The following is a 16,735-nucleotide window of genomic DNA, read 5'->3' as shown; positions in this document are numbered from 1 at the left end:
CTTATATCTGAAGGCTACATTTAGTTCCTACACATTACAAGTAACTCTGTAGGTAAAAAAGGACTAAACAGACTATTTATCAGTCTCCAATACTGCAGTGTAATAAAGTCTATATTTTCAGATTCTGTGCAGTCCAGAGTTCACCATTAAAAAAATACTTTCTGAAAAAGCTCATAATCAGGCTTTGCTGCAGTTACCAGGTCTTTTATTTCCCAGTTGGCAAAGGTTCAGAGATGGAGGCAAAAATGGACAGTGCTGAAGAATATAATCCAACAAATGCCCCTCTTACCAAGAAAAACCTATTGAGCTTGTTTAAATAAATGTTAAGCAAGACGGGGGTCAGGAACCAATTATTTTAAGGCCCCATGAAGGAAAGATTTACTCTGCCTTATCTTTCTCTGCTGTAGTTCCTGGCATTAGTTCAGCTACTGCAGGGTCTTGGATCAGTGTAATCTTCCATACTTCTTGTTATCTCATTTTTTCCTCTTTTGCTGTGGCAAACCAAACTCTGTTCTCTTTATTCTCTTCTAAAGCATGTAATAAAAGAATGAAAAAATTGCCCATCTCCCAGGCTGGAGTAACTTTTTATATCCTACTGCTGTAGGATATAATGAAACTCGGCCACCACATCATTGTTTATAAAATGGAGACAGCAGTTTAAAAAGTTCTGACAAGAATTTATTAATTTATGGTTGAGAACAAATGTGCCTGACAGTGGAATGATGAGATTGCCATATTCTGTACAGAGAGATTTTTCTAGAAATCTTTCCACTGTGTTGACAAAACTTGCAGTATGGAAGTTCAGGAGTGGGTGTCAGTTCACAGACTCTCAGCCAGTTACAAGGATGGCTGCATGCCCAGATGAATGTTCAGACTTTCTTGCTACTGTTCCTGTTTCTGTGTGCTCACTCTTGCTGAAAAACTCATCAAGCTGTCTGACACCTGGCACAGGAGGGCAGCACTAGGTGTTACCTTCCTGTATTAAGCTGGCTAGGAAGTTTTATTTACACCCAAAAGAAAAGGAAAAAAATCTAAAAAAAATCTATTTCAAGCTAAAAGCTGGAAGGAAAGAAGCTAGTCAAGCTGAGCCTTCTGTGCTTTTTTTTCTGTCCATGCTGAAGGCTGAGAAAAGCCTCCTTCAAAGTACAAGAACCTCTATACAGCGGGGGGGAAATGGCAGTTGTGTGGTTACTTTAAAAATACTGCTTTCTGGCAGGTGGGCAGGTACTGACTGTAAGTGCATTTTGTGCAGAACACTTGCAGATGGGTATATATTGACTGTGAATGGCATTCTGTGCAGAACACTTATTTTTAAAACCTTTAAATACTTTTATGTATATAAGAAAGACATATAAAATCTCTCAAGTAGTTTCCCCAAGCCTTAATTTTCTAATCCACTGGAAAAAAAAAATTAAAGTTTTCTAATCTTCACTTGAGTTGTCAAATTCCTCCCAGTCTGATACACTCATAACTTCTGATGGAAAGTCAAGATGATGCTTCATTCGATCTGCGTGCCATTCTGAGAGCCACTTCTCTGTTTCCATTAAAATAGCCCTGGGCAATGTGAGGACACAGGCAGCCATCCCAGAAATATCATCCTCCAGCTGGGGTCCTTCCTCCCAACAGTCTCTCTCTGCATCATAAATGTGGACATAGTCCATGCGGATTCCCCTGTTGTGGGATCTGCCTCCCAAGACATAAATCCTGTTGTCTAAGACCGCGATGCCTGGCTCTCCATGTCCTGCAGGAAGTGGACATACGTTTGTCCACTGATCAGTGCTTGGCTTGTAGCAGGCAACCTGTAAAACAAAAAAGAAAAAAGAGAAGCCAAAAATGAACTTGTGTCCTAGTGACAGTGCCTGGCCGTAAGGTAAACTATTCAGGAAGGTATATCATCAGTCTTTTGACAGTGTGTTGATAATGGAGACAGCATATGACTATCTAATACAAGTACAGTGCTCAGCAGAAAATTGTGCATAGTTGCCACATAGCTTTGAAATCACAAGTTCTGACCCTGCTGCTGGAGCAACAGCTCTATGTCATTCCAAAAATGTATACAAAAGTGAAAGAGATGGGGACACGTGCTAATATAAACCCAGACATAATGCACCTCTTTGCATTAGGGAAAAAATGCTGGAACATATAAATACGACAAATCTGCTAAGCTGCCTCTGCGCCGTATGTTGGAGAGTTTTTTGGAGAGATTTCATTGGCTGACTGCTTTCATTTGTAGGTACCTTCTTATCATTCAGATAAATTTTTCAGCTAGATTTAATTATGCCATATCCACTGGCCCCATACAAACAGTTTTTGTGCCTTCTTTTCAAGTCTCTAGCAGTTCTAGAAGCTGGAATAAGGTTCAAGAGAATTCTCCCCAGATGTCCCTCACCATCAGATACTGTACATTTTAATTGCATTACACAACTGCCATCCAACATATCCTTAACAGCTCTGCCCTGCAATTACACAACGGTAATTCAAAAGTCCTCCACTCAGAAAAAAAATGCACGTAAAGACAGCATAAAGTAAATTTAACTGATGTGCTACCTACTGGGCATATGCATGCCAATGAAGTTATCCATGAGAGATGTTTTAAAATTGATGAGATTTCCAAGTGCCAGAGCTTTAATGCTTTGTGGGTGAGCCAAAGTGTTCAAGACAGACAACAGTAAATAGATCATTGCCAGTTCTGCAGGTGAGGGGGAGAGAGCTTGTTCAGCAGCCATTGCTGAGCAGACACTTTTATTTGCATACTTAGTAGAAGAAAGACATTACACCTATGTGCCAGCATCCATAAGAACCCAAGAAACGCCACAGGTGTGACGTGGTCTCACCTGGTGAACGTCCCTCCTGTAGCCAGAATCGTTGTTGCTTCCCCCGATGACGTAGAGCTTTCCCAGCAGCGCAGCCATCCCGTGCCACGCCCGTCTCACTGGGCCATCTGCCAGCACATCCCAGCGGTCAGTCCTGGGGTCATAGCACTGCAGCTCCTTCAGATAGTCCTCTCCCCTCCTCCCACAGGTGATGTACATCTTCCCATCCAGTGCTGCTCCCGCGTGGGCGTACACCTGCACCGCCACACCAATGGCAAAGCAAGAGGTTGAGGTCTGCATTTATGTATTTCTCCCAGTTTTGAAGCAGGGAATAGACATGAAGGGAGTGACATTCTTCATGAGTTATGCAAAGATCAAAAACAGAAAGGATTTTCTTATGGACAGTTCTTTCTAAGATATTACAGTTGTGAATTTCTGAATGAAACACATTAGAATTTCTAAAATTTCCAGAATGGCAGCATTCTCTGTCTTTATTGTTCCTTGATTAGAAGATCATTCATCCTACAACTTTACTCCCTAATCTACTTGGAAGCCTTTTTATTGGTGATTTTTCTTACACAAGCAGTGTTATCAGGAATGCAAATTATTCTACTTAGTAACACTCAATTCAGGCTTTTTATATTTTCATCACTGACACACATTTATTATTTGTTTTATTAATAGTCTTAAGGATTAACACAGTAAAGGTGCAGACAAAATCAACAAGAAACGGCAAAAATAAGCATTTAACTGGAAAATGTAATTTACATATGCTGTTATTTCTTGTCATCCATTTATTCCATATACAGTTTACTAGTTTGCATCTGCATATCAGCAAATTAAAAGTTACACCTGAGAAAAACATCTAGCAAGGTTAAATCAGGAATTGGGGAACTGTGGTAGTGTGTGTGGCTAATGCACTCCTTACCTCCTTCTTCAGAGGTGTCACATATTCCCAAGTGTTGGTTTTAGGGTCATACCTCTCCACTTCCCTCAGGTCTTCATGGTAATCTCGGCCTGCGACGGCATAAATATAGTTGTCCACGACACAAACACTGAGGTCAGCGTGCTCTTGCTGCAGGGACTGGATCTGGAACCATCTGTTGTGTCGTGGGTCATACCTTGTAAAAGAGTGGGATCAAAGAAAGTTATTCTTACAGCCACAGAATCACTGCTGGAATACCAGACAGCTCCATGCATGTGGGTTACGGCACTGTCTTCAGCTGAAATTGAGCTCATCCGTAAGCGATGTGAAATTTGGCCTTGTCAGCATTTTATTATTAGCAAACTTGTTTTATTCTATTTATAGAAGATGTATTTTAGCTGACATAATCATGTTATAAAAGCCTAGGTTTTCCATTATCTTGTACACTGCTGTTGGGTTACATATCACAATCTCTGTTTGTACAAAGCCATTCTACAAGGTAACACAGTCTAAAAATAGCACAAAGACTGAATCTGGATCTTCAAAGATAGAAGAAGGGCATAAGTATGTGGTGGGTTCTTTGATTCCTGTCCCCAAATATCTGCTGCTCAAAGTGGATCTCATGACTCACTTTCACATCAAACTATCTCTCTCACCTGGAAATTTTAGTTATAGAGAAAACTGGTTGAGAATTGAAACTATGCATGCCATAAAATAAGAGCCACTCAGCTAAGACTTAAAAATGAGCACAGTATAAAAAAGCTAAAGGGTTTATACCTGTTTTTGCAATGTAATGGGCATGAAGGTCTAAACCTGAGCTTTCCTCCTGCTATTTTCCCTGTCACACAGGGAATATGAAAGGACTCTGGAATGCTGCTATCATGCACAGATTTTTGAAAATCTGTTGGTAATAGCATTTTATTTAAAATCCTTTTGTACTGGGACAAAAACAACACACAGACGACTTCCAGAAAATGCTATTTAGAGAACATCTAGACAGCCTAGAGTTCAGGCTCATTACTGCCTCCCACACCTTTAATACTTCCCTCCTCCAAGAAGGCAGAAAGAAGCACCAGTAATACTCTTGAATGAGTAGCTGTTTCTACACTACCAGCCTTGGCTCGGTCTCCTAAGCACTGCTGGGAGCTTCCTGTTAACTATGAAGCTCATTTCTTGTGTTTTCTTTCAGTGAGGCTCCTGCTCAGTTCCTAATCTTTTGGCTGGCAAGTGTACTGACTGTCTACTGGTTTACTAACTCAGAAATAGGCAGCAGGGTGGCAATAAAATTAATAGCAGGATTATCCTTATCTTACCTCCAACACCTCGACTCTGCTCGAAAACCACTTACATTGTTGTCTCCACCAATTAAATATACAAAATTATTGAGAACAGCAATCCCTTGGTTGGACATTCTGGGGGCTAATGCAGCTGTAAAGTGCCTCCACTCCCCTAGCAAGGGGTTTAGATACTTGGCTTGATCACTGAGTGTGATGGATGGAGTAGAATGCATCCCTCCAAATCCTACTACACACTGGAACTCTGATCTCAGCTGTGTCTTGGAGCTCTGAAGCATTGGCTGAAGACATTCATTCTTGTGGTACATTAAAGCATCTGCAACTGTATCTTTTAAAGGACATGGACTTAATTTGTCATGAAGCCTTTGCAGGATCTGGGGTTCCATCAGAGGAAAACGAACTGTCTCAAGTAGCTTAAGGGGCTCCATCAGGGAGACCTGATCTGTCTCCAGTTCCTCTGGAGAATAATGATAAAAAAGTGCTCCATCATAAACTTCAAACTCGTAGTTAACCTCCAAGCGGTTGCTGCTGAGAAGGGAGTAGACCTTCTGCAGGGGTAGCTGTCGGTACACTTGTGTCCTTGAGAAAGCTGTGAAGTTCTTCAAAATGTAGGAGTCCAGCTGTTCACTCAAATGCCTCAGGTCATAGTGGTCAGCTAGTTTGTACACATCAAGGATGTTCTCTTCATCTACCCAGGACATGAGGAAATCACAACAGAACTTAATGACTTCTGGAATCTGCAAGAGAGAGGGGTTTTTCATTTCAGACACCACCTACCCCCAGCTCGAGAGATAGGGGACTGAAGCCTGGGATGATTGTAAGGAAATTGTCCATGAAATGGCTGCTCTCCTCACAGTCTGACCACCATGGTCACTTGTGCCCTGTTCACCTTTCTCCAGAGAAAGAGAACTCAGTGTGGCTATGAGATTAATATAATACAGCTCTTCTAGCCATGCTGTACTGCAAGACTGAGTTTGGCTTCATGTACAGCAGCAATGTGTCTTCCAAGACACGTGGGACACCGGACAGGCAGCCAGGCTGCCTGCTCTGCAGCCTGTGTGAGAGCAGCCAGGAAAACAGACACAGAGAACATGGTGATAACAGTCACTCTGTGTTTGTTTTTTCAGAGCACTATAGACACACCATATCAAAGACTGTATCTGTAACAAATATATCACTCAAGAGCATAGGAAGCCATTGGAAAGGAAAATGAATATTTAGTATTGTCTTCTGAACACAATTTGAAGTTATATCTGGCAGGAGGAACTACTGGCAAACAGAACGAACTGCTGTCCAGGAGCCCCTCTGCTAACAAAGTGTGTAAAATCCAAGCAAAGCAAGCACTCACAAAATTTAAGATTTAGTACCAAAACCTTGTGCAGTAGTCAGCTGCAGGGGAAATTAGAGAAAAAAACTTGTCTTAAAAGCACATGAACCCTGCACTTAGTGCAAACCATAGTGGCAGAATTCTCTGTAGTGACAGGGTCATGAGAGGTCATGTTCCTGTGGACTCACTTGGGGAAGACCTTGAACAGCACAAAAATTTCTGAGCAGCAAACCCTATGCTTTACCACAGGCCAGGGATATTCTGTTTCAGGGAAGCGTTCATAAGCAGATCAGTGAAAGTGAATGCTATATAAAATATTCCTCTAGATGAAATGGGGAATGTTTTAAGTAATGAAACCATTGGCATAAATGAGATGTGCAAGTACCCATTCATTGTTCCTATCCTTCCACAGTTAGTTCCAGTGGATACAGCATCCAGAAATCCTTCTTATCATGCCCATGCTCCTTCTCACCTCTTAACCCTCCCTCTAACCAGATATCCATATTTTCTATTTCTTTCATCATTGCTTTTGTTTCTTTTTTTTTTTTGTCACATCTCCCAGTACCTCACCTGAAGTTGACAGGCTGCAGCTAAAGTTTCCTGTACACTGTTCACACTGAGTTCCAGCTCAGAAGTGTAAATGAAGTTCAAGATTTTACACATTGCATTGTAAGAGATGCCATGAATATGAACTTCTTCTTGCTCCATCTCCCTCAATCCTCCTGCAAACATTCCTCTGCAAAACAGACAATGGCACATGCTATGGCAGATTTGCATTGAAGCTATCTTCAGTCTGTTCCTCTTATGTTGTCCTGGGAACATAAAAAATACTCAGAAATACAAAAGCCTAGCTAGACACTTTTATGTGATTACCTCTTCTCTAAGTTAAGAGTACAGGCCTTTAGGGCCTAAGAAAGTAACTCTTCATTTTGCAGGAAAACAGTAGGGGCAGCCTAGAAGGTAAAATTCACAGGTGAAAGACTTCAATATAGACCCAGTATATCTGGATAGTCAATGGTCAAAGGCAGACACTCTGGGTGTGGGGGAAGAGGAAACACAGAGGAACTTGGGACGTGGGAATTTTTTCTAAGGAAGAGCAGCTCTGCCTTCAGTTTGAAGTTTGTCTGGATTGACTTGAGTGTTTGCTCTATGAAAACAAAAAGCTGCTAATCAAATTGACTGGGGACTGCCTGGTTTAATGGCCAGCAAGTCACCCTATAGGCACACAACAGTGACCCACCTCCATGGAGTTTTTGGGTATTATGAAATGATCACCACAACGGGCAAAGTCTTACAATGCTAAGGATATGTTAAAAGCCACTTAGAGTGCACTTAAGCAGAAGACACCAGTTCAGAAAGTCTCTCCTCTTTACAAACCTCCAAGTACCACAGTGAATTTAGTGGAGGTAAGCTCAGTGTGCAGGAGCAAAAGCTTTATTTCTGCAGAGAAACAACAGAGAGATGAATAAAGCCACAGTTAGTATTTTGAAACAGCCTCAGCTCCATCTCATGGGTCCGAGTTTAGATTCAGAAGGAGTATGGCCATACAGCAGATCTGGATGTCACAGTTTTGACTAACAGCAGGCTGGTACTTGTTACCGAAGTGTACCTGAAGTAGTCACAGGATGCAGCCAGAAGGATGCGATGAGCCTCAATGGGTTTGTCCTCCACGACCAGAACCACATCGAAGAGGATGCTGCTGTCCCGGAGAGACACCAGGCCGCTGAGCAGAGCCTGCGAGTGCTCTGCACTGCGGTAAGTGCTGCTGCTGCGCTGCTGCAGGGAGGGCTCCAGTGGAGCTTTGTGTGCCTGAGTCAGCTCCTGATCCTCCGCCATCCCAGGCAGAAATGCTCAGCCACCAGCTGCAGCAGAATGAAATCTGTGAGACAACAGAATCGGCAAAGGTTTGTGCCTTTTGCTTTACAAACCGTCCTCTGACCCTCGCCTGCCACAGAAAATAAAGCGACTCTTCAGTCAGTGGAGGGACAGTTCTATCCTGAATGAATTATTCCCAGTTCTACTGAAAACAGACAGATGGACATCAGCACACCAAAGTGGCAGAATAAGGTTTTCCAAAAACAGGTATTCTGAGTCCTGGGTTTTCAGACCAATATCAGAGTATGCGTCACATGGGTATTTTTTTTTTCTTAGCAAGAGTTTCACTTCCCAATCCATTACCAAAACCCCTAGTTTCTTTTGTATTTCTGCATCATCTGCAACAAAAAATGGACCAAATTTTTGCCAAATTCCAAATTGCTTAATATTCTCAGGTAACTTTTCTGCAATACAAACTGCACCTTCCATCTTTCTCTTAATTTTTTACCACAGAATCAGAAAGCTCTCCTCTCTCCCTGTGTTTGCTCTTTCCATTTTCTGTAGAATGAGAGATGAGCACATTTCCAACTGTGATTGTGCAAAATACTGTATGAAACTGCAGGCTTCAAAGGGAGGTTTGTTTTTTTTTTTTTTTTTTTTTTTTTTACTTTGGCAACTTCAAGCTAGCATGCACAACTATTTTCCACTTCTCTGTGACTCCTGCAGAGAGGAGACAGTTCCTCCAGAACAGTCACTGTCCAAGGCTATCCTGTACCTTTTCCTAGGGCTGCCACTGACACACTGGGAAGGTCCCCTATGGCACACTGGGAAACATCTGTAAAAAGCTATCTGGAAGTGATTGTGTTTCATGTCTATGGCTAAACAATCAAAATCTTATGCGTTCTCTTCCACCATCCTGTAATTTACCCTGTCCATTGTCTTTGAAGAATGTCAGAAGTTGTAGCAATCGGAGCTTATAGACTATCCAGTTGTGAGAGCACATTAAAAACCACCCCCCATTAGCAAAAGGAAGTAAGTGAGCTGATACGGCTGCTAACACATTCACAAGATCCTCTCTTCAGCAGCCTAGGAAATAGCTCAGTGCCACAGGGGATAGTCACAAGGGGTTAGCAGCGGTCAGGGAAGCAAAAGAGAACACACCCAGCAAATCCAAACAAACAGTGAAGAAATGGAACCATTGTTTAATTGTGCCAGCCACAGATAGTGAGTGCAGCACTGGAGATCTCTCAAAATACTGCAGGTATTCTGGGTATGGGCAGCAAGGAAGGAGCTACCCAGGTGACATCAAGAAATATCAAAATGTTTATTGTTCTGCCTGAGGAGGTTACCTTACACTGTACAAAACAAAAGGAAAGTGGTGTTGCATGGTGAATGGGATGGAAAAAACCCTGAGAAAGTGTATTAATGTTTATCTGCTCTTTGCCAGCAAAAGCAAGACAGCAGCTCCGAAGAGGAGACAGCCTTCAACTCAGGTTGATTAGAGAGGGAAAACTATCCATGATCAGCTGAAGAGATGAGTAATGGGTTATTTTTCATGACAGGTTGATGCTTTACCTAGAAACCAAATGAAAGCAGACAAAACATTACTGTATCATTGCTTTTGCTCCTGGGGAATTCTAAGACTGATGGATGGAGGCAAGGGAAATAAGATAGTAAGAAAGGCAAGTGAAACAGCGAGTGTTACATGACGTTGATCAGAAATTCCCCATTTCACTACAAGGAAATAAAAGCAGCAATACCAAAGCAGGGTGATGTATGGTCCAAATGACGAAATTATTAAGATTAACTCTGTTAATGTGGTTAAATGGCAAAGCTCCAAAACAGGTTACATCTTTTCCTCTTCTTAAGAGAGCTGTATCAAAAGTTCCTATGGAAGTAAAATCACTGTATCAAAAAGCAGAAGTAAAAGCAACAAATTAACTATTTTCTGAATCCAAAGACATTTCAGGAGTGGAGGAAACAGCATGACCTTTGATACAATCTTATAGTGTATCATGTACTGCAGTCATGGGTGGGAGAGAGTCCAAGACAAGTGAGAGATAATAAAACTACACAGGCCACTGAAACACTGTGTTAGCAAAGAAATGTATTGTAGGAGAAGCAGGTTACAGAGAGAGAGAGATCCATGCAGGGGAGTGGGAAACCATATAATCATACAAGCCTTTATTTATTTAATTTTAATTAATATGACTGTAGATAGTTACAGTTCAGAATACATTCTCTATCCAAATAATCTTGAAAAGTTACTGAAAGGGGATGAAGCTTTCAGCAAGTAGAGCCCCAGAAGAGATCTGATCTTATAAAAGTGGTAACTGGAACCAGGAATATGAAATGGTATTATAAAAGAGAGAAAACAGAAATAAATTAAAAGGATAAATGATTCAGTGATTCTGCAGCCAGTATGAGCATTGGTGTCTGATGAGTTCCCAGTGACAAGCAGGGGCTGTCTTGAAGATCTGCAGGGAGTTTATCTCAAGTCAGTTTGAGTAGATACAGACTTGAATTATGCCACAGCTATTATCAAGAGCTGAACAAACCAGCTCTGCTGTGACCACCCAGTGTGGTCAAAAAGAGATTCTGGGAGTGCAGCTGAAGCTAATTTTTGGCTGGTTAACAGCTGAACCTACAGATGTTTTGCTACACTCTACTTTTTTAACTCTGGCAGTCCTGACCTCTTGTTTTCAACTTCTGCCCTGGGCTGTACCTTGGCTGTCACTGGTGAGCTGGACTGTCCCTCAGGGTGGTCACTCATGCTTGTACATCATTCTAACAAACTTCTCCCAGCCTACGAAATTAAAGCCCGGTATTTGTAGTATTAGTCTATAAAGTCTGACTGACATATGTAGTTAAGTCTTCCATGAGACAAAAGCCAAGGAAAGCCTCTTAACTCCTGCCTAGGTAGTTTCAGGAGCTGGTAGAAAAGAGATGTAAGACCAAGAAGGGCAGAGGAGCACGGGGTGCCTGGGGGGGATGTGGCCAGCAGGATTCCTTCCCTCAGCTGAGTGTGCTCAGCTCCGGAACTGTCGCACCAGGAGCAGATGGGGTCGGGTGGGCAGGAAGGTACAAGAGCAGCTGCTGAGGCTAGGTTAGTGGGGTTGTGTTCTGGGCTTCTTTGAGACAGAAGTTGGGTGGATTTGGCATTTGAGTTTCCTGGATTAAATGCAGTGTGTTTGCTGGGCTGATTGATCATTCTGTGTATTTCTTTGGGTATTGTTCTAAATGCTGATTACAAAATTGCTGAGGAGGGATATTGCTGTTAGCACAGCACCCTGCTTCTCAAACTATGTTGTCTGACCAGTGTGCTTTGTGTCTTTGTTGCTGTCTAAAAATCTTTTTTGCTTAATCTTTATTAAGGAAAAAAACAAACCAAAAAACAAACAACCCAAAGCTGCCTAAATATAGTGTAAGCAGGACAGTTCTGGATGGAGAGACAGAACAGCTTTGTTCCCTCTATCCTAAGCTTCTCTACTGTCAGCTGCTTGCTCATTGGATGTTCCTGAGGCCTCTCTGCTCTCTCACTTCTGTTATTGTGAAAACAGCTCTGTGACTGAGACAAGTTCTCAGAAATTTGAGTAATATGCTTTCTTTCCTTTCTCTTCTCAAGCAAGTTTCTCAGTACTGGTCAGATGTTAGCAGTGGGCTTCAGTGGCTGAGTACTGCAGAGCTAACCCTGAGGTAGAAAATATGACATGGAAAAGATGAGGAATTCTTTGAGTTCACTGTACTTCTTTAACAGCAGCAAAAAGTACTGTCTCATGTTCTGTGAGATGTTGTCTGCAGAAACAGGGGAAGGGAAGTCCTTGTTCCGACCACTTTGAAATTGGAGAGAAAATCAGGCTAGACATTTGCATTGTTGGCTGCACAATGTATTTGAGACTGCAGTTATGTTAGTTTGCATTTGTCTTTTAGAGGATGTGGGTTAATGCAGTGATTAATTTTAAGGTATTACAACTGGGTTTCCAGTACATAAAGAAGAAAGCATATGGGATCAGTAACTGTATGTGCATGTCTATAGGCAAGTGTTGGAAGATGTTGACTGGTCACTTTGAATCAAGGAGTTACAAAAAACTATAACAGGCAAAAAAAATTCCCACATAAATGGAAAAAACCCTCAGGGGTACCTAGAAGCACAAGACTGCTCTTTTTCAGTAGACTGAAACATTCTACATTCTGTCTCTGGATTCCATCTGAGAACCAAGAAAAGGCAGCCAGGCCATGCAATGGAGAGAGCACAAAAGAACTTGAGTACTTCCTTCTCTTTCCTGTATTATACACAAAGTTCACTGTACCACTAATGGTCCCTGGTAATAAGCTATGGACACAGCAAAAGCTTCAGTGTCTCAGTGACTTGCAGATAACATCAGTGTGGTTGTCTTGTATTCAAATTCTGCAAAAATGCTTCTGCAGATTACTGGCATGAAGAAAAGTAGAGGTCTTAGGCTTCTGATTATTCAACTGAAATAACTCATTGAGTACCCATAAAAAGAGTCACAGGATTTTTTTAAAAACAAAATCTCCTCTCTGATCAACAACAGAATACTTGCTTTCATAATAAAGACATGTGACTTATGACTGAGGAAGCTGTCACTGGGACAGGAGGAATTTAGGGAATGCATGGTATTTTAATCAATGGCAAAATGGGGAGAATCTGGTATGCTGAATTGCTCTTGTTCTCACTGAAAATCCTTATCCTTTTAAGAACACAAGGTCTGGGAATGGAGTAACTCAACTACAAGGGGAAGGGAAAGGTGAAAGGCATGGCAACATAGATATGGTAGAGGAGAATGCAGTGTCTGTCCCAATGATCAACATGGATCAATTGTCACACCATGGTGTTCCTGTGCTGCCATTACAGCTAAGTCAGCCTCTACTGTCTGGTGCGGGATGCTGTGCTTTAACGTGGTGTAGATCATTTACAGTGCTAAGTCTCTTGTTGCTGTTGTGTGGTATGACACACACCTAGCCAAGTATTCACCCCTTGTATGGTCAGCATCCAGGTCAGAGATGCTCCTAATGTGAAGTGCATGTGTGGGTTTGGGGGTGTCTTTTTGAAAAGTTATGCTGACAGCCTTGATTCTCTATTGTAGAGAAATGGCTGGATGCAGGAAGGATTAACCAAGTTAGTTTCTATGGAAACTCAGACATTTTTGCATTCAAGAGCTCGTGGCTGTCAGTTACATCACTACAAAGAGGTGTTTTACGCAGATAGTGATATTTTCTTGTGCATCAGCTGTGCCCAAAATAAGCTTAAGCTTGCTGGTGTCGGGTATCCAAATCTGTTTAGCTTACTGCCATATGGACAGGTGGCTCGAGCTTGGTGGGGGTCCCATGCTTTCTTAGAATCATGGAATCATTTAGACTGGAAAAGAACTTGGGAGGCCTCTAGTCCAATCTGTGCCCCAAGCAGAGAAACCTTCAAAATCGGGTCAGGATGTGGAGAGCCTTGTCAAGTGCAAAAGCTCCACTCTTGTCAGTAGTCAGAAAACTGATGGTTTAGCTACCAGATTTTTCTTCTTTAGCTGTCTGATTTTTTTTTTCCCCTGCAATTTGTGACACTTGCCTCTCATCCCTGGCATGGTGTACCACAAAGGACAGTTTGACTCCACACTGTCCTGTGCCACTAGGTGGCTTAAAAATGTCAACTGGCTCTGCCCGTATTTTTTTTTTCCATGTACTGAACAAATCCAGTGTTCTTGTAAGTGCTCCTGCCCTGCATGACTACTCCACTGAATTCTCAGGTTTTTATTTCAGTAGAGAGGTCAAAACTGGGCACAGTATTCCAATTTTTTGGGATTATGAGTGCTCAATAGAGTGGGAAATAATAATTTCACATGACCTACTGGCTGTGCTCTTGCTAACACAGCCCAGTATGAAGCTGAACCCCACTGGAGAAATCATATTCAACTAACTGCTTCTCAGAACCCCCAGGGTCTCTTCTTCCAAAGCTGCCTTGCAGCCAGGCTTGTCTCCTACCTGCTGTGATATCTGGAGTTACTCCTACCCAGTAGAACTTTGCTTTTGCTGTTAAAAATGATGCAGTTTGTCTTGGTCCCCTCTTAGAGCCTGCTGTCCTCTTTCCTGCAGGTCATATTCATCAGGGTTTTCCCTGGCACAGAACAATCAGTGTGCTGTGCTGGTTGGGATCCAAATACATTAGGCCCTTAGAAGTCTTAATGCATTGGAAGAATTTGAAAATCTGTGCCCTAAGCCTTCCCACACCTTCATCTCTCCCTAGGGAGTAACAAGGATTAGGACTTAAACCAGGCTTCAGCTGCAAGACTGACAAGACAAGATACAGGGCTGGAGCAAAATGCTAGTTCTGCTGAGTCTTGGGGGCTGCAGAAGCCAGCAGGCAGAACCTGGCTATGGACCAGAATTTTAACTGGGCAGGAGACACAAACAAACACATCAACTAAGTCAGGGAGTGTGCAGAAAGGGGAGGCAGCTGGGTGCCTGCCAAAATAGTTAGGGAAACAAATGTGATGCCATAAACAATGTAAAATGAAAATCAAAACTACTGTCCATTCTAACTGGAGTGCAAATACCAAATAATTCAGCGTGTGACAATTTGTAATGGGCACTTGTGACACTGCTGCATAGAGGACAACTGAGTTCATGTTAGGTGTAGACAAGACTTAAGCCAGTTTCACGCTTTTCCAAGGAAAAGAGAAGGCAGAAGCTTTTATCAGTAATTCTTTCAAAATCCCTCTATGCATTCACAACTGTGCAAAAATAAATATTCTAAACCACTCCATTTTAGGAACCTTCTATATATACGAGAAGCAATCCAAGCAACACCTTTTGACCAAGGTCCCCACAAAAAGAAAGAAAGGAGGGTATCTGGTATTATAGAATAGCTCAGCATTATATTTGAGCACTCAAATGATGACGTGCTTTAGCCTGGTCTGTACACACAGTCTTCCCTTACGTCATTAATGGAAATAAGCAGAAACATACTCTGAATTGACTTTCTGAGCCATTTTCAGTTTCTAGCATTAGTAGCATACTTGAAGTGTGGGAGGAAACCAAAAGGCGTGGCTTGGGAAACAGCTTCTGCAAACTATGCTGTCTCATAAATGTTGGCATTCTTTCCTTTCAGCAAATACCTGGGATTGTTTTGCTTTTTTTTCCCTCCTAAACCCATTAAAAATTATTTCTAAGACATACACAGAATAAAACACCTCGTTTAGAATGTATATGACAACACCACCATGAAGTATATCTATATTTAAATAAGCAGATATTTAAAAATATTTTTTCCTCCTGCAAATAGCAGTATAACCTAAAGAATATGAGTTTTCTGAGTGTTCTACCTTATCTGCAATAGATTTGCAACTTACCCACACTCATAGAACTGTAATGTTTCCTGTTGTGTAATTTATGTGTAATTTATAAACTAGCCAGTTCACATGCTCAAAGAGTTTTGATAAACTCAGGTAGCTGCCTAGACTTGAACCTGATTTATTTAATTGCTTAAATCACATAATGGCTTTTAAAGTATTCTTAAAAACAAGGAGGAGAAAAATTTGAAAGTAATTATTTCTCTGCCAAACACAACACCTAAATGACCTGGAAGAGAACAAGGGCCTCTTCAGCACTTTCCAGTTCCAGTTTTTCGTGAACATGAATTTTTTCATATTATTCACCATATTAATTCGTTCTGGCAGGCGTCTGTGGGGTTCTAACCCATGACTTACACATTTCTCATCAGCGACACAGAATGAGCAGTTTTCCCTGCAGGGGAAGGTCACCTGGAACTGCACACCACTCAGTGAGGCAAGCCTGGCTCTAGACCAACCCTGTGACGAAGAGGTCAAAGCCAGGTCAAGCACAGTTACGGTTTTACTTTCTGTTTCCGGGCTGACAATGCCTTCGCAGGTCCTGACACTTGCTCGCCCCTGCCGGGCAGGCAGCCCTGCCCAGGAACGCGGCCCGGCCTCCACCTGCCGGGCGTCCTCGGCGGCTTCTGCCGGCGCCAGGGCTGGGGCTGCCCGGCCCGGCCCGGCCCGGGCGGGACGCGGCGCTGGCAGACGCTGCCCCGGCCCCTGCCACCGCCCCCGGTCCTTGCTCGGGCCGTGGCACCTCCCTCCCGTTATCCCCCGGTGTCCCCGGGCAGCCCCGCGGCGAGCAGGGCAGAGGACACGGCCTCGGCCCGAGGGGTCGGGCCGGGACGCGCTCCCAGACGCGGTCCCCGGGATCCCCGGTCGCCCCGGGGAAACCGCAGAGCTGGTGCCGGCAGGGGAGCACCGGGCGGCCCGGCCGGGGCCCGCACTCCCTCGCCCCCCGCCGCAGCACCTACCGAGAGCGGCGGCGGCGCCTCCGCCTTCATGTGCGACCCGGAACCCACCAGGCGAGGGAGGGGCGGCGGCCGCCGGAACCGGGGAGGGCGGCGTGGGTGGCCCCAGCACCGCCCGAGCAGGTGCCGCGGCTGTGCCCGGTGAGTGCCGGGCCGGTCACCGCCGTGGGGAAGTCGGGGCTGCCGCGGCCGCCGCTCTTGGGGTCAGTGCGGGGCGCGCCCGGACCGCAACCGGCGAGTAGT

At 43.4% G+C, this 16,735-nt stretch overlaps 1 protein-coding gene across 8 annotated transcripts; it reads right to left on the bottom strand.

The window, feature by feature from the left end:
* Positions 1 to 96: 96 nt before the first annotated feature.
* On the bottom strand, positions 97 to 16,556 carry KLHL22 (kelch like family member 22). 8 transcript variants are annotated; one of them, XM_062504069.1, is made up of 7 exons: positions 16,496 to 16,556; positions 7,970 to 8,239; positions 6,931 to 7,096; positions 5,052 to 5,770; positions 3,742 to 3,934; positions 2,835 to 3,068; positions 97 to 1,799 (listed from the first exon to the last, which is right to left on the bottom strand). In XM_062504069.1, exons 2-7 carry the CDS (start codon positions 8,194 to 8,196, stop codon positions 1,422 to 1,424), a joined length of 1,917 nt encoding a protein of 638 aa, XP_062360053.1. In that variant the 5' UTR covers positions 8,197 to 8,239; positions 16,496 to 16,556; the 3' UTR covers positions 97 to 1,421. The 8 variants fall into 8 exon arrangements, with proteins under 8 accessions (XP_062360053.1, XP_062360052.1, XP_062360054.1 ...); XM_062504068.1 differs by having other exon boundaries at positions 7,970 to 8,222; XM_062504070.1 differs by lacking the exon at positions 16,496 to 16,556 and adding an exon at positions 15,894 to 16,029.
* Between the last annotated feature and the right edge of the window lie 179 nt (positions 16,557 to 16,735).

This window comes from Cinclus cinclus, chromosome 17, assembly GCF_963662255.1.
Source record: "Cinclus cinclus chromosome 17, bCinCin1.1, whole genome shotgun sequence".
Lineage (NCBI taxonomy): Eukaryota > Metazoa > Chordata > Aves > Passeriformes > Cinclidae > Cinclus > Cinclus cinclus.
The sequence above is the reverse complement of the archived record's forward strand: the minus strand, read 5'-3'. Positions and strand labels throughout refer to the sequence as shown.

What these genes read in the sequence shown, in the direction of transcription:
- KLHL22 (XM_062504069.1), bottom strand. Translation starts at nt 8,196, where the DNA reads ATGGCGGAGGATCAGGAGCTGACTCAGGCACACAAAGCTCCACTGGAG. An exon ending in GCATCCTGTGACTACTTCAG is followed by an intron (nt 7,097 to 7,969) that starts GTACACTTCGGT and finishes TCTGTTTTGCAG; the next exon opens with AGGAATGTTTGCAGGAGGAT. An exon ending in CTGCAGCCTGTCAACTTCAG is followed by an intron (nt 5,771 to 6,930) that starts GTGAGGTACTGG and finishes TCTCTCTTGCAG; the next exon opens with ATTCCAGAAGTCATTAAGTT.